We start from the raw sequence: 20,647 nt of genomic DNA, 5'->3' as shown, positions 1-20,647 counted from the left end.
CCCCAAAACCCCCAGAAGATCCCACCAGTCCCACCAATATCCCCCCACCCATCCTCAGGTGTCCCACCACCCCCAAAGCCCCCCAGAACATCCCACCAGTCCCACCAGTTATCCCCTGACCCCTCCCCAGGTGTCCCATGACGCCCCACACCCCCCAAATCACCCCAGAAGATCCCGCCAGTCCCACCAGTGACCCCCCACCCCATTCCCAGGTGTCCCACACCCCAAAACCCCCAGAAGATCCCGCCAGTCCCACCACCAGTCCCACCCCCCAGTCCCACCAGTATCCCTGACCCCTCCCCAGGTGTCCCACCGCCCCCCACACCCCCCCCAGCCATGGACATCGGGGGTCTGGAGACCGTGGTGGCCAACTCGGCCTACGTGTCGGCGCGCGGCGGCCCCGGCGGCGGCACCAAGGACCGGGGGCGCTCCAAGGCGCGGCTCCGCCTGCCCCACATCTCCCAGTGCGAGGCCCTGCGCGCCCAGCTGGGCGGCACCGCCGGCACCCAGAACGGGGGGCCCGGAGCCCCCAACGGGGCCCCGCCCGGCCACACCCAAGATGGCGGCCAGGAGACGTCGTTCCGGTGGCAGTGCGTGGAGCAGCCCATCGGCAAGCTGCTCTTCCGGAGGTTTCTGGAAGGTTCCGCCGAGTTCGCGGCGGCCGGGGCGTTGTGGGCGGAGATCGAGGCCTTCGAGCAGTGCGAGGACGCCGAGAGGGAGGAGGCGGCCAAGAAGCTGCGGAGCCGGTTCTTCACGCCGGGAGGGGCGGAGCACTGCGGCTTCCTGAGCGCCACCGCCACCGCGCCGCCCACGGGTGAGGGGGGAGCTGGGTGGGGGCCAATATGGCGGCTGTGATGTTGGTATGGCTGACATGGCTGCAATATGGCGGCCGTGAGATTGATACAGCTGACATGGCTGCAATATGGCGGCCGTGAGGTTGATATGGCTGACACGGCTCCAATATGGCGGCCGTGAGGTTGACATGGTTGACATGGCTCCAATATGGCTGACATGGCTCCAATATGGCAGCCGTGATGTTGATATGGCTAACATGGCTCCAATATGGCTGACATAGTGCCAATATGGCAGCCGTGATATCAACATGGCTGACGTGGCTCCAATATGGCGGATGTAGTGCCAATATGGCGGCCATGATTTGACATGGCTGACACAGCTCCAATATGGCTGACATGGCTCCAATATGGCTGACACGGCTTCGATATGGCTGACATGGTTCCAGTATGGCTGCCATGGCTTCGATATGGCTGACATGGTTCCAGTATGGCTGCCATGACGTTGATATGGCTGACGTGGCTCCAATATGGCTGACATAGCTCCAATATGGCAGCTGTGACATCAAACATGGCTGACATGGCTCAAATATGGTGGCTGTGATGTCAACATGGCCAACATGGCTCCAATATGGCGGACGTAGTGCTAATTTGGCGGATGTAGTGCCAATATGGCGGCCATGACACCAACATGGTGGCCATGACACCCCAACCTCAGCAGCCACGACACCCCAATGGCAGCCATGACGGGATTGGCAGCCATGACACCCCAATGGCAGCCATGTTTGTATTGGCAGCCATGTTTGTATTGGCAGCCATGACACCCCAATGGCGGCCATGACACCCCAATGGCAGCCATGACACCCCAACAGTGGCCATGACACCACAACGGCAGCCATGACACCCCAACGGCAGCCATATTGGTATCGGCAGCCATGACACCCCAATGGCGGCCATGACACCCCAATGGCAGCCATGTTTGTATTGGCAGCCATGACACCCCAATGGCAGCCATGACATCCCAACCACATCCATGACAACTTTGACAGCCATGACACCCCAAAGGCAGCCATGACACCCAATGGCGGCCATGACACCCCAACCATGTTCACAATTACCTCAGCAGCCATGACACCCCAACGGCAGCCATGACACTCCAATGGCGGCCATGACACCCCTCTGCCCCCAGGCTCGACGCTCCCGGGCGACGCCTTCGTGCCGGCGCGGCAGGAGCTGCTGGCGCACCTGGAGGCGGCGGCGTGGGCGCCGTACCGCGGCTCGCCCGAGTTCAGCCGCTTCGTGCAGTTCAAGTGGCTCGAGAGCCAGGCCGTCAACGCCGACGCCTTCGCCGAGTTCCGCGTGCTGGGCAAGGGCGGCTTCGGCGAGGTGTGCGCCTGCCAGCGCCGCGCCACCGGCAAGATGTACGCCAACAAACGCCTCAACAAGAAACGCCTCAAGAAGCGCAAGGGATACGAGGTGGGTGGCACCAGGTGGCACCAAGGGTGGCCCTTTGTTCCCAAGAGTGTCCCCAATGGTGGCCTCAATGGTGTCCCCAGGGTGGCACCAAGGATGGTCCTTTGTCCCCAAGGGTGGCACCAATGGTGTCCCCAATGGTGGCGATCCCAAGGGTGTCCCCAAGGGTGTCCCCAATGGTGGAACCAAAGGTGGCACCAAGGATGGCCCAAGGATGGCACCAAGGATGGTCCTTTGTCCCCAAGAGTGTCCCCAATGGTGGCCTCAATGATGTCCCCAGGGTGGCACCAAGAGTGGCCCTTTGTCCCCAATGGTGGAAGCCAAGGTGGCCCCAAGGACAGCACCAAATGTGGCCCTTTGTCCCCAAGGGTGGTATCAATGGTGGAAGCAAAGGTGGCACCAAGGGTGGCACCAAGGGTGGCCTTTTGTCCCCAAGGGTAGCACCAATGGTGGAACCAAAGGTGGTAGCAAGGTGACCCCAAGGATGGCCCAAGGGTGGCACCAAGGGTGTCCCCAAGGGTGGCACTAAAGGTGGCCCCAATGGTGGCACCAAGGGGGCACCAAGGGTGGCCTCAAGGGGTGTCCCTCAGAACCCTCAAATGTTCCTCTGTCCTCAAATTCATCCCTCAGTCCCCTTGGATGTTCCTCTGGCCCCACTTGGTCCCCTTGGATGTCCCTCTGTCCCCAAATCTGCTCCTCTGTCCCCAAAACTGTCCCTCTGTCCCCTCGGATGTCCCCTCCATCCCTGTCCCTCTCCAATCCATGTCCATGGTGGTGCCATCCCACGTCCCCAACGTGTCCCCAGGCGGCGCTGGTGGAGAAGCGGATCCTGGCGCGCGTCCACAGCCGCTTCATCGTGTCCCTGGCCTGCGCCTTCCAGACCAAGACCGACCTCTGCCTCGTCATGACCATCATGAACGGCGGCGACCTGCGGTACGCGGCTGCGGTGGCCTCGGGGACAGCGGGGTGGCCTCGGGGTGCCCTTGGAGTGGCTTTGGGGTGGCTTTGGGGTGGCCTTGGGGTGGCTTTGGGGTGGCTTTGGATTGGCCTTGATGTGGCCTTGATGTGACCTTGGTGGGATCTTGATGTCACTCTGGTGTGACCTTGATGTGGCCTTGATGTGACCGTGGTGTGACCTTGGCACTGTGCTGGTGCCACACTGATCATGTCTCCGCCGTGTCCCCGATGTCCCCGATGTCCCCAATGTTCCCAATATCCCCAACGTCCCCAGTGTCCCCAAGGTCTCCAGTGTCCCCAATGGCCCCAATGTCCCCAAAGTCCCTGATGTCTTCAATGTCCCCAATGTCCCCAGGTACCACATCTACAACGTGGACGAGGAGAACCTGGGGTTCACAGAGCCGTGTGTCCCTGTCATGTCCCCATGGTGTCACTGTGGTGTCCCTGTGGTGTCCCCAATGTCCCCAATGTCCCCAACGTCCCCAATGTCACCGATGTCCCCAATGTCCCCAACGTCCCAAACGTCCCTGATGTCTCCAATGTCCCCAATGTCCCCAATGTGCCCAATGTCCCCAACATCCCTGATGTCCCCGATGTCCCCAATGTCCCCAATGTCCCCAATGTCCCCGCTGTCCCCAGGTACCACATCTACAATGTGGACGAGGAGAACCCGGGTTTCGCGGAGCCGCGCGCGGTTTTCTACACGGCGCAGATCCTGCTGGGCCTGGAGCATCTCCACCAGCACCGCATCGTCTACCGCGACCTCAAACCCGAGAACGTCCTGCTGGACGACGCCGGTGAGACATGGGGACACTGGGGGCGTTGGGGACATTGGGGGCGTTGGGGACATTGGGGGATGTGAGAAAGGAGGGGGACGCGGGGACATTGATGGTCACCGATGGTGATTGGTGGTCATTGGTGGTCACTGATAGTGACTGATGGTCACTGATGGTCACCGATGGTCACCGGTGGACACTGGTGGCCATTGATGGTCACCGGTCATCATTGATGGTCAGTGGTGGTCATCGGTGGTCGTTGATTGTCACCAATGGTCACTGGTGGTCATTGGTGGTCATTGATGGTCATTGGTGGTCATTGATGGTCATTGATGGTCATTGGTCATCATTGGTGGTCACTGATGGTCACTGGTGGTCACAGTGGTCATTGATGGTCATTGGTCATCACTGATGGCCACTGGTGGTCACTGGTGGTCATTGAGGGTCACTGCTGGACACTGGTGGTCATCGGTGGTTGTTGATGGTCACTGGTGGTCACTGATAGTCATTGATGGTCATCAGTGGTCACAGGTGGTCATTGGTGGTCTCTTGTCCCCAGGCCACGTCCGTCTGTCCGACATGGGCTTGGCCGTGGAGCTCAAGGATGGCGAGAGCAAAACCCGCGGCTACGCCGGGACCCCAGGTGGGGACAGGGGACATTGGGGACACTGTGGGGACATTGGGGGGACACTGGGGGTCCCCTGTCCCCTCAATGTCACCTGACCCCCCCAATGTCCCCTCACTGTCCCCGCAGGGTTCATGGCCCCCGAGCTGCTCAAGAACGAGGACTACGATTGGTCGGTCGATTACTTCACGCTGGGGGTGACCATCTATGAGATGCTGGAGGCCAAGGGACCCTTCCGCCGGCGGGGGGAGAAGGTGACCCCACCCCAATGCCCCCCAGTGCCCCCCAGTGCCACCCAGTACAGACCAGTATGGTCCAGTACAGACCAGGAACCACAGGAACCCCCAGGAACCCCAAGGAACAGCTGAGAACTTCCAAAAACCTCCCCAGAACCACCAGGAACTCCTCAAAACTCAGCTCAGGGTTCCCAGAAACCTCCCAGGACCTTCAGGATCCCACAAGAAACCCCCCAGGACATTCAGAACCCCTCAAGAACACCCCAAGGTCCCTCAGAACCTCCCAAGAACCTCCAAGAAACCTCTGAGGACCTCCAAGAACCCCTCCAGGACCTTTAGAACTCCCCAAGGTCCCTCAGAAACCCCCAAGAACCTCCAAGAACCCCCCTGAGGATCTCCAGAACCCCCCAAAACCTCCAATAAACCCCCAAGAACCTCCAAGAAAACCCTCTGAGAACCTCCAGAACTCCCCCAGGTCCTCCAGAACCCCCCAAGAACCTCCAAGAACCCCCCAAAACCTCCAAGAACCCCTCTGAGAACCTCCAGAACCCCTCCAGGTCCTCCAGAACCCCCCAACACCCCCACCAAAGGTGACCCCAAGGACGCCCCGCCACGTTTTTGGTGTCCCCCCTCGCACCAGGTGGAGAACAAGGAGGTGACGCGGCGCATCCTGCACGACCCCGTGTCCTACTCGGACAAGTTCAGCGCGGCCGCGCGCGAGGCCTGCGAGGGGCTCCTGGCCAAGGACCCCCAGGCCCGCCTGGGCTTCCGCGACAACGGCTGCGCCCAGCTCAAGGCCCACGCCTTCTTCAGGACCATCAACTGGGGGCGCCTCGAGGCCGGTAACGCCCAACGGGGGCTCCAGGAGGGTCTCCGGGGGGTTTGGGGTCTCCAGGGCGTGGTGGGTGGTCAAGAGTTGGGGTCTGGAATGAGTTTTGGGGTCTCCATTGGGTTTTGGGGTCCTTGGGGTCTCATTTCCTGGAGATTTTGGGGGGTTCTGAAGGTTCTCAGGGGGGTTCCTGGAGGTTCTTGGAGGGGATTCTTGGAGGTTCTTGGGTGATCAAGACTTGGGGTCTCCAATGAGTTTTGGGGTCTCCATTGGGTTTTGGGGTCTCCAGTGGGTTTGGGGTCCCCATTGGGTTTGGGGTCTCCAATGAATGTTGGAGGTCCAACAATGGGGTTTCCACTCAGTGTTGGAAGACATGGGATGAACTTTGGGGAGTTCCTGGTGGTTCTTGGGAGGTTCTTGGAACTTCTCAGATGTTCTTGGGGTTCCTGGAGGTTCCTTGGGGTTCCCGTGGTTTACTGGCCTATACTGGGCTGTACTGGGAGGTTTCTGGTAGCAATGGGCTGAATTGTTAAGAGTTCCTGGTGGTTCTTGGGAGGTTCTGGGGAGGTTTTTGGAAGTTCTCAGATGTTCTTTGGGGTTCCTTGGGGTTCCTGGAGTTTCCTGTGGTTACCGGGCTATACTGGGCTGTACTGGGAAGTCTCTATGAGCCATGGGATGAACTTTGGGGAGTTTCTGGTGGTTCTTGAGAGGTTTTTGGAACTTCTCAGATGTTCCTTGGGTTTCCTTGCGGTTCCTGTGATTACTGGTCCATACTGGGCCATACTGGGAAGTTTCTGGGAGCCCTGGGTTGAATTCTGGGGATTTCCTGATGGTTCTGGGGAGGTTTTTGGAACTTCTCAGATGTTCCTTGAGGTTCCTTGGGGTTCCTGGAGTTTCCTGTGATTACTGGCCCATACTGGCCCATACTGGGCTATACTGGGACTATCAATTGTCTCTCTGTGGTGACCCCAAAAATAACGGGGTGTCTCCCCCTTCCCCAAGGTCTGGCGCCGCCGCCGTTTGTGCCAGACCCGCGCCGGGTGTACGCCAAGGACCTGGGGGACGTGGGGGCTACTGGGGAGGTCCAGGGGGGCTACTGGGGACGGGGCACCAGGAGGTACCTCAGACATTTTTGGGGAGTTCCTGGTGGTTCTGGGGAGAGTTTTGGAACTTCTCAGATGTTCCTTGGGGTTCCTTGGGGTTCCTGTGATTACTGGGCTGTACCGGGAGCCATGGGATGAACTTTATGGAGCCCCTGATGGTTCTGGGGAGGTTTTTGGAAGGTCTCAGACGTTCCTTGGGGTCCCTGGGGGTTCCTGTGATTACTGGACCATACTGGGGCTATCAAGTGCGCCAACCCCAAACCCACCGCGGCGTCCTCCCCCTTCCCCAAGGTCTGGTGCCGCCGCCGTTCGTGCCGGACCCGCGCCGGGTGTACGCCAAGGACCTGGGGGACGTGGGGGCGTTCTCGACGGTGAAGGGCGTGGAGCTGGACGCGGGGGACGCGGCGCTGTGCGACGCCTTCGCCTCGGGCACGGTGCCCATCCCCTGGCAGGAGGAGCTCATCGAGACCGGCGTCTTCGAGGAGCTCAACGTGTGGGGGGCGCCGGGGACGCTGCCCCCCGACCTGGACCCCAGCGCCGCGGGGGGCGCCGCGGGGAAGTCCTCGACGTGCCGGCTGCTCTGAGGACGGGGGGACCCCGAAATCTGGGGGGTTCTACAGCTGGTGTGAGGAGGGGGGCACCCCGAAATCTGGGGAGATTCCATCTGGTGGATGGGGGACCCCGAAATTTGGGGGTGGGACCCCAAAATTTGGGGAGGGTATCCCGAAATTTGGGGGGGTTCTACAGCTGCTCTGAGGGGGGGCACCCCGAAATTTGGGGGGGGATTCCATCTGCTGTGAGTGGGACTTGACCCCAAAATTTGAGGGGGGGGGGCTTCACCTGCTGTGAGGGGGGCAGCCCGAAATTTGGGGGGAACCTCAAAATTTGGGAGAGGGACCCCAAAATTTGGGAGGGGGCTTCACCTGGTGGGACAGGGGGCATCCCAATAATTGGGGGCAGTTCTACACCTGGTGAGACAGGGATTGCGCCCCAAAAATTTGGGGGGGATTCTATGCCGGGTGTGAGGGAGGTACTCTGAAATTTGGTGGGGGGACCCCAAAATTTGAGGGGGATTCCATCTGCTGTGAGTGGGATTGCACCCCAATATTTTGGGGAGTTCCTACATCTGGTGCGAGTGGGATTGCACCCCAAAAATTTGGAGGGACGATGGGGACACGTGAAATGTGGGGGGCTCTAAAATGGGGGGGCTCCATCCCGAAGGGGCTCGAAATTGGGGACCCCCCCCTTTGAGGATACCAGGAGTTGGGGCCCAAATTTGGGGTGTCCCCCCCCCTTTTTGGGGTGTCTGGAATGGGGGTGGAAAAAAAGGAAAAATTCCCCAAAAATCAACGCCCCCTCCAAAAAAGGAGAGACACCAAAACTCGAGGGACCCCCCCAGATTTCAGGGACCCCCCCCAATCTCAGCTCGGTGCCACCTGGGGGGGTCCCCAAAATTTACCTCATGGCCCTCCCTGCCCCCCGTGACTCAGGGACCCCCCCAAAAAATGGGAAGCCCCCAAAAAATTGGGGAACCCCCCCTAAAAATGGGGAAACCCCCCCCAAAATTGGGGTCCCGTCCCCTCCCCCGTTCGTGTACAATAAATCGTGGTTGTTGCTGCTCCGTGGGGGGGTCTGGATTTGGGGACCCCCCGATGTCCCTCGGTGTCCCCACAATGTCCCCTCAGTGCCACCCTCAACGGGAACCGTCCCCCCAATGTCCCCAAATGTCCCCAAATGTCCCCAATCCCCCAGATGTCACCAATGTCTTCAACGTCCCCAACATCCCCAATCCTACCAATGTCCCCAAATGTCCCCATTGTCCCCAATCCCGATTTCCCCAAATGTGCCCGATGTCCCCAGTGTCCCCAATGTCCCCCTGATGTCCCAAATGTCCCCAGTCCCCCAATGTCCCCATTGCCCCCATTGTTCCCAATCCCCAAATGTCCCCAATCCCCCTATGTCCCCAAATGTCCCCCATTGTCCCCAGTCCCCCAATGTCCCCAATGTCCCCAATCCCTGCAATGTCCCCAATATTTCCAATGCCCCCATTCCCTCAATCCCCATAATGTCCCAAATCCCCCCAATGTCCCGATGTCCCCCAATGTCCCTGTTGTCCCCAATGTCCCCAATCCCTCTGATCCCCCAATGTCCCCAAGGGTGTCCTCAATGTCCCCAACTCCCCAATGTCCCAAATCCCTCCAATGTCCCCAAGTGTCCCCAATCCCCCTGATTCCCCCAATGTCCCCCATCCCCAAATGTCCCCCAATCCCCCCAATGTCCCCACTTCCCCCCAATGCCCCCAATGTGCACAATCCCCCCAATGTCCCCAATGTCCCCAACGCCCCCAATGTCCCCGCTGTCCCCAAGTGTCCCCGATGTCCCCGCAGCCGGCTCAGCTCTACGGTGTTTATTGGCGTCTCTAACACTCACTGATGCAGATAAATAGTGGACATTTGTCACCACTGCCACCCCCGCCTTGGGGACACCCCGGGGACCCCCCGCCACCCCCTGGGACCCCTCCCCTGTGGGGACACCCCCGAGGGGACAAACCCATGGGGACACCCCGAGGGGACAGACAGCCCAGAGGGGACGGACGCCGTGGGGACACGAGGGGGAGTGGGGACATCCTGGGGGGGACATCCATGGGGTCACCTCGGTGGGGACAGGGCCACCCCGTTGGGGACATCCCGGGCAATATCTGTGGGGTCACCTCATTGGGGACATCCCGGTGGGGACAGGTCCAGCCCTTGGGGACATCCATGGGGTCACCTCAATGGGGTCGCCTTGTTGGAGACATCGCCTTGAGGACACCCTCAGGGCCACCCCATTGAGGTCACCCCCTTGGGGACATCCCCCATTAGGGTCACCTCAATGGGGACATCCCCAGGGCCACCTCCTTGGAGACATCACCTTGGGGACATCCCCCATTAGGGTCACCCCTTGGGGACATCTTCAGGGCCACCCATTGGGGACATCCCATTGGAGACATCCCCTTGGGGACATCTTCCATAAGGGTCACCTCAATGGGGACATTATCTTGGGGACATCCCCAGGGCCACCCCTTGGGGACATCCCATTAGGGTCACCACACTGGGGACACCCCCAAGGCCACCCCATTGGGGACATCCCATTTGCGCCATCACCTTGGGGACATCTTCCACTGAGGTCACCCCATTGGGGACATCCCAGTGGTGACATCCCCCGTTAGGGTCACCTCACTGGGGACATCACCTTGGGGACATCCCCCGTTAGGGTCACCCCACTGACGTCACCCCCGGGTGTCCCCGCCCCATTTCTGGTGCCACCCCCCGATGTCCCCTCCGTGTCCCCGTCCCCGTTTTGTCCCCGCTCCGTTTTTTGCCCGTTTCTGTTCGGTTTTGCCCCTAAAGTGCGCTCGGGAGGGGGGAGGGGACACCGGGGGGGGGCATCGGTGGGGGAGGGGACATTGGGGACACTGGGGACAGTGGGGGAGGGGCATCGGGGGGTCCGTCAGTAGCAAACGCGGCCACCAAAGTGCAAAAGGGGGCGGGGCCGCGGGGAGAGGGGCGGGGAGAGGGGCGGGGCTTGCACGGGGATCCTTGCACGGGGACCATCCTTGCACACGCGCTCTGCACGAGGAACGTCCCTTGCCCGTGAAAGATCCTCGCACCAGGACGAAGTTTTTGCACAAGGATTTGCACCGGGATCAGGCCTTGCACGAGGATTTGCTCGCTCACACGCCCGCCTTGCACGAGCACAGCCCGTCCTCGTGCAAGGCCCCCCTCGTGCAAGGCGTGCAGGGGCCCCTCGCACGCTCGGCGGGTGTGGCAGAGCGTGGGCGTGAGCTGAGTGTGAGTGGGTGTGCAACGGAGCGGGGAGGGGCCGTGGGTGTGCAAGGGGGGGGGTCAAGGGGTGTGCAAGGGGAGGCCGTGGGTGTGCAAGGGGGGTTTTGCACGAGGATCGCCCCCAGTGCCGTGCATTGCACGAGGGCGGCGGGGGAGGGACTGGCCTTGCACAAGGGGGGGCCTTGCACACTCAGAATTGCACGAGGATCCATTTGCACGCTCAGAATTGCACAGGGACTCGTTTACACACTCACCATTGCACAGAGACCCATTTACACACTCACCATTGCACGTGGTGGGGGCCTTGCACACTCAGAATTGCACGGGGACCCATTTGCACACTCAGAATTGCATGCGGACCCATTTGCACGATCACAACTGAATGAGGAGTCCTTTGCAAACTCAAAATTGCACAAGGACCCCATTTGCACACTCAGAATTGCACGGGGATCCAAGTGCACACTCACCATTGCACAAACACCCCCATTTGCACACTCGCACTGACACCAGGCCCCCATTTGCACACTCAGCACTGCACAAACACCCCCTTACACACCCACCACTGCACAAGGACCCATTTGCACACTCACCCCACATCCAGGCCCCTCCTCACGCTCCCCCCGCCCCCTTGCACGCCCGCCTTGCACACTCGCCCCTCCCCCCAGCTGGAATGTCGCTGCGATGCCGATAAGGTGCCAAAGGGGGGGGGAGGGGTTTGGGATTTGGGGATTTTGGGATTTTGGGGGGCCCCGGGATAGTGGGGGGGGCCCCGATTGGGGGAGGGGGGAGGGGAGGGGTCCCCGTGGTGGGGGAGGGGCCTCTGGGGGGGGGGGGGTGCAAAACGCTGCGGGGGGGGGGAGGGGCGGGGCCCGAATATTTTGGGGGGGGGCGTCCCTGTATTTGGGGGGGGGCTTTGCTGTATTTGGGGGGGTCCCTGTATTTGGGGGGGTTTCCCTGTTTTTTGGGGGGGTTTCCCTGTTTTTTGGGGGGCTTTGCTGTTTTGAGGGGGTCCCTGTGCTTGGGGGGGGGTGGGGACCCCTCCCCACCAGTCTGGGGTGACTGGAAGCCCCTCCCACCTCCCAGTATCCCCAGTGCCCCCCCCCCCCCAGTCTCATACTGGTCCCTGGGCCCCCCCCTCTCAAATTCCTATGGGGGTCCCCATTTCCTATGGGAAATTATTTTGGGGACCCCCAACATTTTTGGGAGCCCCTAAACTTCAATGGGGTCCCTAAACCGCTGTGGGACCCCCCCCCAAAAAAATTTATGGGGATCCCCAAATTCCCTATGGGGACCCCGAACCTTCTGGGCCCCCCCCCAAATTCCATGGGGTCCATAAACCTCTGCTGGGACCCCCTCAAAATTTATGGGGACCCCCAAATCTCTTATAGGTACCCCCAAATTCCTTATGGGAGCCCCCCCAAATTTTATGGGGTCTCTCATTTTCTATGGGGTCCCCCCAATTTCGGTGGGACCCCCACTCCCTCCATTGCCCCCCAATATGGGACAGGGACCCCTCCTCATTTTTGGGACCCCCCCTCATTTTGGGACCCCCCGCCACGTTTTGGGGACCCCCCCTCACTTTTGCGGACCCCTCTCACTTTTGAGGCCTCCCCTCACTTTTGGGACCCCGCCCCCCCCTCATTTTCGGGGCCTCCCCTCCCCCACCCCTCAGGTGCCCCCCCCCGCTTTCCGGGGCCTCTCCCCTCCCCCCCCCCCCCGGGGAACCCAAAGCTGGGGGGGGTGGGGGCGGGGGGCTGGGGGGGGGCGGTGCTGGGCGGTGGGGGGAGGGGCGCCCCCCCCGCCCCTCCCCCCCCCAGGAAGCCGCGCTCGGGCTCGGGCAGGACGAGCGCGAGCGGGAGCGGGAACGGGAACGGGAACGCGGCCACGAGGCGGGGCCCGAACGGCAGCGGGAACGCGCCGGGAGCGGGAGGGGGCGGGGCCGGGGCCGGAGGGGGAGGGGCGCGGGGCGCTGTCCCCGCCCCCCCAGCCCCGCCCCCAGCCCCGAGCTCGGGGTCCCCCCCGGCCGCGGCCCGGCAGAGCAGCGCCAGCGGCCGCTCCTGCACCGGGAACGCCCCCGCGGGGGCGGAGCCCGTGACGTCACCGGTGATGTCATCGCTGCCGCCAGCGTCACCCGGGGGTGGTGGCACCGCGGGGGACACCGGGAGCCCCCCTTTGTCTGCGGCCGGGGGGGTGTAGGCAATGACCGTGGGAGGCGCCGGTGACCCCGGCGGTGACCCCGGCGGTGACCTCGGTGACCTTGACGGTGACCTCGGTGACCCCGGCAGTGACCCTTGCGATGACCCTTGTGGTGACCCCGCTGACCCCTCCAGTGACCCCGGCGGTGACCCCGGTGGTGACCCCGGTGGTGACCCTTGCGGTGACCCTTGTGGTGACCCCGGTGACCCCTCTGGTGACCCCACTGAGCGCCGCCGGTGCCGCTGGGCGTGGCGGCTGAGCGCGGCTGCCGTCTTGCACACCTTGGCGCAGGTGGGGCAGGTGAAGCGCAGCGACGGCCGCCGCCCCACGCGCCCCGACGACGATGACAACGACGTCCCCACCGATGACGATGACGACGTCCCCACCGGCGTCACCGCGGCGCCGCCCTCGTGTCCCCGCTGGTGCTTCCGCAGCTTCCGCAGCGCCGGGAAGCTCTTCCCGCACACCCGGCACGGGTGGTGCCGCTCCCGGCGCCGCGCGGCGTCGCCGTCGCCATTGTCACTGCCGTTGCCATTGTCATTGTCACCGTCACCGCCGTCCCCCGGCGCCCGCCGCAGCGAGCGCAGCTTGCGCCGCCACCGCGCCTTCTTGGTGACCCCGGTGACGCCCCCGGTGGCGGCGTTGGTGGCATTGCCACCCGCCTTCCTCTTGGGCTTGTAGGAGTAGTAGGGCCGCCAGAGCCGGTCCTCGGCGTCGCTGTCGTTGTCGCCGTCCCCGCGGCGCTCCCCGGCGCCGTCCCCGCGCAGGTCGGTGCCGGAGATGCGGCGCTTCACGATGGCCTCCTCGCCGATGCGCACGGTGATCTGGCACAGCCCCTCGCCCGCTGAGCCCGCGTACGCCGGCTTGGCCACGTAGGTCATGGTGCGCCCGCCCCCGGACGGGTTTTGGGGCGTTGTCGTTGTCGTCCCCTCCTCGGCGGCGGCTGTGGTGGCACCGGCGATGGCGCGCTGCGCCTCGATGTACTCCCGCAGCACCTGCTTCTTGATGGGCACCGCCGGCGTCACCGGCGCGGCCGCCGGCGCCTCGGCCGCTCCCGGCGCCTCCTCGCCCGCCCGCCCGTTGTAGGCAATGACCGAGGCGGCCCCGCTGCCGCCGCCGCCCCGCACGATGACCGACGGCGCCGTGCGGCCGAAGGCGATGACCGAGGCGGGCTCCGGCCGCGGCGGCGGCACCGACGCCGGGAACGCCGTGACCCCGGCGTCCCCCGGTGCCGCCGCGGGCGCCGGCGCGGCCCCGTCGGGCACGGCGCCCTGGCTGTAGGTCTTGTAGGGCCGCTTGTTGGCCCGCATGGGCAGCAGGCGGTAGAGCTTGAGCGCGTTGAGCTTGGGCCGGTAGCCGCCGTTGGGCGTCTTCTCGGAGGCGATGAGCCCCGGGCTGATGCCGTGGAAGGCTTTTTGGTGCGTCTTGAGGTTGTAGTAGGTGACGAAGGTGTCCCAGCAGAAGATGCACTGGTAGCGGCGCTCGCCCGTGTGCCACACCTCATGCTTGGTGCGGTACTCGGCCAGCGCGAACACCTTGTCGCAGTAGCGGCACGGGTACTTGCGGCGCCACGAGTGCACGTTGGCGTGGCGCTTCAGGCTCGACAGGGTCATGTAGGAGCGCTGGCACACCCCGCACAGGTACAGCACCTGCCCGTCCACCACCTTGACCAGCGGCTCCTGCTCGGCGCCCGGCTCCAGCGCGCGGTGCCGCAGCAGCAGCGCCTTCTTGGCCGCCCTCGGCGTTGCGGTGGTGCTGCTCGTGGTGACGGCAGCGGCGACAGCGCCGCCGGTGCCGGTGACGTCAGTGCCGACAGCGCCGGCGGCGCCACCGTCCCCATCCTTGTCGCCGTCGCGACAGCCGACCTCGTGCGTCTGCAGGCGCTTGACGTGGATGAAGCTCTTGCCGCAGTGCCGGCAGCACAGCCCGCGGCGCCCGCGGTGCAGCTTGGCGTGGAAGCCCAGCGCCGCCGCCGAGCCGAAGCCGCGCCCGCACAGCCCGCAGCGCAGCGACGACGGCGACGACGGCGACACCTCCGCGGCCGCCTCCTTGCCCGCCTCGCCCGGGCTGAGCTCCGCGGCGGAGGGCGCGGGCGGCGTCCAGGTGCCGTTCATGTCCCGCGGCGCCGGGGCCGGAGCCGGAGGAGCAGGAGGAGCAGCAGGAGCAGCAGGAGCAGGAGGAGGAGGAGGGGGCCCGGCCTCCAGGCCCTGCAGCGAGGGGATGCCGAGGCGCCGGCCCACGGCCCCCAGCGCCCGCGCGGCCGCCGGCGAGGGCACGGCCAGGCGCGAGTTGTAGATGAAGTTGAGCACGTCGGAGAAGACGCCGGCCTGGACGCCCGGCAGCTCCAGCACCTGGGCGGGCGAGGGGCACGCGGGCTCCTGCGCCAGCGCCCGCTTGAAGAAGGGGCTGGAGGCGGCCAGGACGTTCTTATGGGCGCGGAACTTGGTGTCCTCGGCGATGATGGTGACGTCGCAGAACTGGCCCCGCAGGCGCTGCTCGTTCAGCTCCAGCAGCAGCGCCCGGCAGTGCCCGGCGTCCGACACCTCCACGACCGGAGCCATCCCCGCGCCGGCCACCTGCGGGAATCAGGGGATGGGGTCAACTGAGGGGTGGGGACCATGGTTTGGGGTCATCCAGACACCTGGATCCCACATTTGGGGTCACCTGCAGGGGTGGGGACACGGTTTGGGGTCATCTGGGTAGGCAGGGCCATGATCTGGGGTCTTCCAGACACCTGGATGCCACATTTGGGGTCACTTGGGTGGGTGGGGACATGATTTGGGGTCACCTGCATGGATGGGGACATGGTTTGGGGTCACCTGGATGGGTGGAACCACGGTTTGGGGTCATCTGGGTGGATGGAGACCATGATTTGGGGTCACTTGAGTCCTTTCCATGGGGCTGGATGAACACCTGGGTGCTCTTTTTGGGGTCACCTGCATGGGCAGAGCCATGATTTGAGGTCACCCAGACACCTGAATCCCACATTTGGGGTCATCTGGGTGGGTGGGGGCACAGTTTGAGGTCACCTGGGTCCTTATTTGGGGTCACCCAGACACCTGGATGCCCTTTTTAAGGTCACCTGTGTGGCTGAGTCTTTATTTGGTATCACCTGTGTAGGTGTGGCCACAATTTGGGGTCACTGTGGGGTTTTGGGGTCAATCTTGTCCCCTGTCCTGGGGGTTATTGTGGGGTTTTGGGGCCACTTCGGGGTTTTGGGTCTCCTGTTCCCTGTCCCGGGGTCACTCTGGGGCTCTGGGGTCACTCTGTCACCTGTCCCGGGGGTTATTTTGAGGTTTTGGCTCCCCTATTCCCTGTCCCGGGGTCACTGCGGGGTTCTGGTGTCACTCTGTCACCTGTTCTAGGGGTTGTTTTTAGTTTTTGTAACCCCTATTCCCTGTCCCGGGATCGCTGTCCCCGGCCCAGCGCCGCCATTTTGTGTCGGGGCCTGCCCGGCCTGAGGCGGCTCAAAATGGCGGACGGGACTGAACCAACGGGGAGCAACCGCGGGGGGAGCCGGGGCAGAACCAACCGGAGAACAGCGGGGGGAGCCGGGGCAGAACCAATGGGGAGGAACTGCGGGGGGAGAAGGGGCAGAACCCACGGGAACTGCGGGGGGAGCCGGGGTAGAACCCAGTGCCCCTCCAATATGCCCCAGTCTCTCCCAGTGCCCCCCAGTGCCCCTCCAGTCCCTCCCAGTGCCCCCCAGTGCCCCTCCAGTCCCTCCCAGTGCCCACCTGTGCGCGGGGCCCTCATGGACTGGGTGTTGCAGCTCCGGGGGTCCTCGGGGGGGGGTCACAGCCGGCCGGGCCTCCTGGGAGGGGACACACCAGGAGAGGAGGGGTCACAACACCCGGATTTGGGGTGAAACAACCGGGTTTGGGGGGAAAACATCTGAATTTGGGGGGGAACACCTGGATTTGGGAGGAAACAACTGGATTTGGGGGGGAACACCTGGATTTGAGGTGAAACAAGCAGATTTGGGGGGGAAGACACGGATTTGGGGGTGAAACACACGAATTTGGACGGAACACCTGGATTTGGGGGGAATACCCAGATTTGGGGTGAAACACCCGGGTTTGGGGTCACTGGAGGAGCCACAACACCCGGATGGGGTGACAAAGTGACAGCAAGAGATTCTCCCACGTGACATCACAATCACAGCAAAGGTATGTGTGTGACGTCATCACATGGTGATGTCATCGCATTGTTTAGTGATGTCACGTGTTGTCTATCACTGAGAGGGGACGGGTGTGACGTCACGGCGCGGGGGGAGGGCTGAGTGGCATGACGTCACCACGAGGGGACACCGGTGACAACACAGGGGAGGGATGGCGGGACAGCGTGACGTCATCGCTGTGACGTTGTGGGGGGTGACAGCTGAGGGCAGGGGGTGACACCTGGGGGGGGAGGTGACACAGGTGGGGGGGGAGGGGCCCCGAGGGAGGGGGAGGGGCTGGGCCAACCGGAACCTCCCGGGGGAATTTTGGGGTGGGGGGGATGGAAAAGGCGCAGGGACCCTCCCGTGCACCCCCTCCCCCCCCGGGACCCCCACCCCATCCCCCCCCAGCCCCCCACGCCCCTCCCCCGCCCCCCAGGTACCCCCGGAGCCGCCTGACAGCGGCGTCCCGTCCGCGACGTCACCGGGGGGGAGGGGGCAGTGTCACCCAACGGTTGCCATGGAAACAACGCCCCCTCCCCCCTCAGACCCCTCCCCCCTCTGCGGACCTTTCACCTGCGGCCAATCAGGGGGCAAGGAGCGCTCCGGGCCACGCCCACCCCCTCCGGGACCACGCCCGTCCCGTGCGAAAGGGAGCGCGCGCGGCCCTGACGTCATGGGCTCACCTGGATGCTCATTGGCTGGGCTGGGAATGACGTCACGGGGCCCCGTCCTGCCGCGGGCGGTGTGGAAGGAGCGGGCGGAGGCTGAGGGGGCGGGGACAGAAAAGGGGGCGGGGTTAAAGGGGGTGTGTTCAGAAAGGGGAGGGGTTAAGGGGGATTGAGGGGGGGGACCCGGAAGTGTCAGCGCGGGAAGGGCGGGAGGGGGAGAGACGGGGGGGGGGGGGGAACAGGGCACGGGTGGGACAGAAAACACAAAAAACCACAGAAAAACACAGGCGTGACACACACAAACACAGCTGGGACACACACAGAGGTGTGACAAAGACAGAAACACAGGTGAGACACAAAAACACAGGTGTGACACAGGTGTGATACAAACACACAGACGCGTGTGACACAAAAACACACAAAACCACACAAAAACAGGTGTGACACACAGAGAGAAAAATACGAATGTGACACACACGGGTGTAACATAAAAACACAGATGTGACACACAGAGAAAAACACAGGTGTGTGACACGCACACACACACACAGGTGTGACACGCACACACAGGTACAGCACACAGCACCTGCACACATACAGGTGTGACCCACACACCTGCACCTGCATACAGGTGTGATACACATTCATACACACAGGTGTGACACACACAGGTGACACACCCACACACAGCAGCCACAGCACCTGTTGCACACGCACAACACACGTGACACGTGTTGGACACAACAGCCGTGCACGGATAAACAACCGCACACAGATAAACACCTTCACACGGACACACAACACCTGCACATGGATAAACAACCACACAAGGACACACAACCAGACACAGACACAACACCCGCAGCCTCACAACCTCGCACAACTGTGCCCAGATGCATAGGTACACACGGACACAGCGCACAACCGAACACAGGTGTACAACCACACAGGGACAGCTGACACGAGCACAGCCGTACAATGAACACTCACACAACCATCAGATGGGTGCACAACCGCACAACAACGTCACACAACCACACACGGGCCAACAAACGCACAGGGACAGCTGACATGCCCCCGTGGGGAGGGTGCACGAACATAGTCACAGAAACAACACACACACAACACTCAGATGGGTGCACAATTGCACAACAACATCACACAACTGAACACAACCACACAACCACGCAAAACCCCCTCATACAACCCTCAGACAGGTGCACAACCACGCAACAACATGACACAACCGCACGGGGATGCTTGACAGGCAGAGACACGACCGCACACGGACAAACAACCCTCACACAACCCTCATAGAGGCACACAACCCCACAGGGATGTGACACAACCACAGGCGCACAGCCAAACACGAACAACCCCCAGACACCTCAAAGGGGGGCACAACCAGACACAGACAAACAACCGGACACAGGACTTGACACAAACAACTGGACACGGACAAACACACACACACGCACAGCCCCAGATGGACACAACGCACTTGGACAGATGGACAAACAACCAGATACGCACGCGCAACCCCACACCCACACAACACGCTGACAAACACCCAGACACGCACAACCCCACATGGACACGACACGCTCGAACAGACGGACAAACACCCGCACACTTACAGCCCCACACAGACACAATACACTTGGACAAACAGACAAACAACCGGACACGCACAGCCCCACACAGACACCACACGCTCGCACAGACGGACAAACAACTGCACGAACAACCAGACACAGGACCTGACACAAACAACCCGATACGCACAGCCCCACATGAATGCAACACGCTTGGACAGATGGACAAACAACTGGACACACACAAACACACACACATGCAGAACCCCACACGGACACGACACGCTCGGACAGACACACAGACACACAAACAACCGGACGCACACAAACAGCCACTTACGCAGAACCCCACACAGATGTGACATGTTCAGACAGACTGGCAGACAAACAGACGCACAAACAACCGCACACACACAAACACACGCACACGCACAGCCCCACACGGACACAACACGCTTGGACGGACAGACGGACAAACACCCACACAAACAACCGGACACTTACAGCCCCACACTCATGCGACACGCTGGGACAGACGGACGGACGGACGGACAAACACTCAGACACGCACAAACAACCCCCGGCACGCGCCCCCCACACCCCCCTCGGGCCCCCCCACCCCGGCACAAACATGCAGCTGCCCCCCCCAACTCCCGCGTCACCCCCGGTGTCACCCCCGGTGTCACCCCCGGTGTCGCCCCCCCGGGGTACACCCACCCCTCCCAGCAGCGTTTGGGGGGTGCTCGGTGACATTTGGGGGGGGTCCTGGGCAGGGGACGGGCTGTTTGGGGTGGGGGGGCACTTTGGGGGGTCCCGGAGCACTTCGGGGGACCCTGGGGACACTTTGGGGGACCCTGGGGACACTTTGGGGTCCTGCCAGGGGCGCTTGGGGAGGGTCCGGGGGGGCTCAGAGGGGCGGGCAGGGGGCGGGGGGGGTTGAGGGGGGTGGGCGTGACCCGGGGCAGTGCGGGGGGGGGTGGGGTGGGTGGGGGTCGCGGTGTCCCCCCCCATCCCCCTCCCCCTCCCCTCCCCCATCCCGGGGGGTCGCGCTGCGGTGACAGCGGCGGGAGGGGGGCGGGGGGCGTGGGGAGGGGGCAGGGCAGGGGTTCGGGGGGGTCCCGGCGGCGCTCGGGGGTCCCGGGGGGGGCGGGGGTCGTTACCGGGGCCTGTCCCGGGGCCGGGGATGTCGCGGCGGCGGCGGCGGCGGCGGCACAAGATGGAGGCGGCGCGTTGGGCCCCGGGTGGGAGGGAGGGAGGGACCCCCCCCGCCCCACGGAGCGGGGACACGGGGGGGACACCGGGGGGGACACCGGGGAGGACACGGGAGGATGAGGGGGGGGACACCGGGGAGACACCGAGGGGACATGGGGGGACACTGGGGGGGCACAAGAGGGGACACCGGGGAGGATATG

The 20,647-nt window shown here is 63.2% G+C and overlaps 2 protein-coding genes across 2 annotated transcripts; one reads left to right on the top strand and one right to left on the bottom strand.

The window, feature by feature from the left end:
- Positions 1-336: 336 nt before the first annotated feature.
- On the top strand, positions 337-7,374 carry GRK1 (G protein-coupled receptor kinase 1). The gene is made up of 8 exons (XM_058822960.1): positions 337-814; positions 1,981-2,267; positions 3,070-3,197; positions 3,861-4,018; positions 4,557-4,640; positions 4,752-4,876; positions 5,499-5,700; positions 7,082-7,374. Exons 1-8 carry the CDS (start codon positions 337-339, stop codon positions 7,372-7,374), a joined length of 1,755 nt encoding a protein of 584 aa, XP_058678943.1.
- Positions 7,375-12,227: 4,853 nt separating this feature from the next.
- Positions 12,228-20,455, bottom strand: LOC131570566 (zinc finger and BTB domain-containing protein 4-like). Its single transcript, XM_058822930.1, has 4 exons — positions 20,396-20,455; positions 17,656-17,736; positions 16,548-16,624; positions 12,228-15,386 (listed from the first exon to the last, which is right to left on the bottom strand). The coding sequence occupies exon 4, from the start codon at positions 15,369-15,371 to the stop codon at positions 12,228-12,230; it is 3,144 nt and encodes a 1,047-aa protein (XP_058678913.1). The 5' UTR covers positions 15,372-15,386; positions 16,548-16,624; positions 17,656-17,736; positions 20,396-20,455.
- Between the last annotated feature and the right edge of the window lie 192 nt (positions 20,456-20,647).

This window comes from Ammospiza caudacuta, chromosome 36 (assembly GCF_027887145.1).
Source record: "Ammospiza caudacuta isolate bAmmCau1 chromosome 36, bAmmCau1.pri, whole genome shotgun sequence".
NCBI lineage: Eukaryota > Metazoa > Chordata > Aves > Passeriformes > Passerellidae > Ammospiza > Ammospiza caudacuta.
The sequence above is the reverse complement of the archived record's forward strand: the minus strand, read 5'-3'. Positions and strand labels throughout refer to the sequence as shown.

Excerpts from the sequence above, each read along its gene's own strand:
- GRK1 (XM_058822960.1), top strand. The coding sequence starts at position 337 with ATGGACATCGGGGGTCTGGAGACCGTGGTGGCCAACTCGGCCTACGTG. Across the intron at positions 815-1,980 it reads CGCCACCGCGCCGCCCACGG|GCTCGACGCTCCCGGGCGAC; the intron begins GTGAGGGGGGAG and ends CTCTGCCCCCAG. Across the intron at positions 4,877-5,498 it reads TCCGCCGGCGGGGGGAGAAG|GTGGAGAACAAGGAGGTGAC; the intron begins GTGACCCCACCC and ends CCCTCGCACCAG.
- LOC131570566 (XM_058822930.1), bottom strand. The coding sequence starts at position 15,371 with ATGGCTCCGGTCGTGGAGGTGTCGGACGCCGGGCACTGCCGGGCGCTG.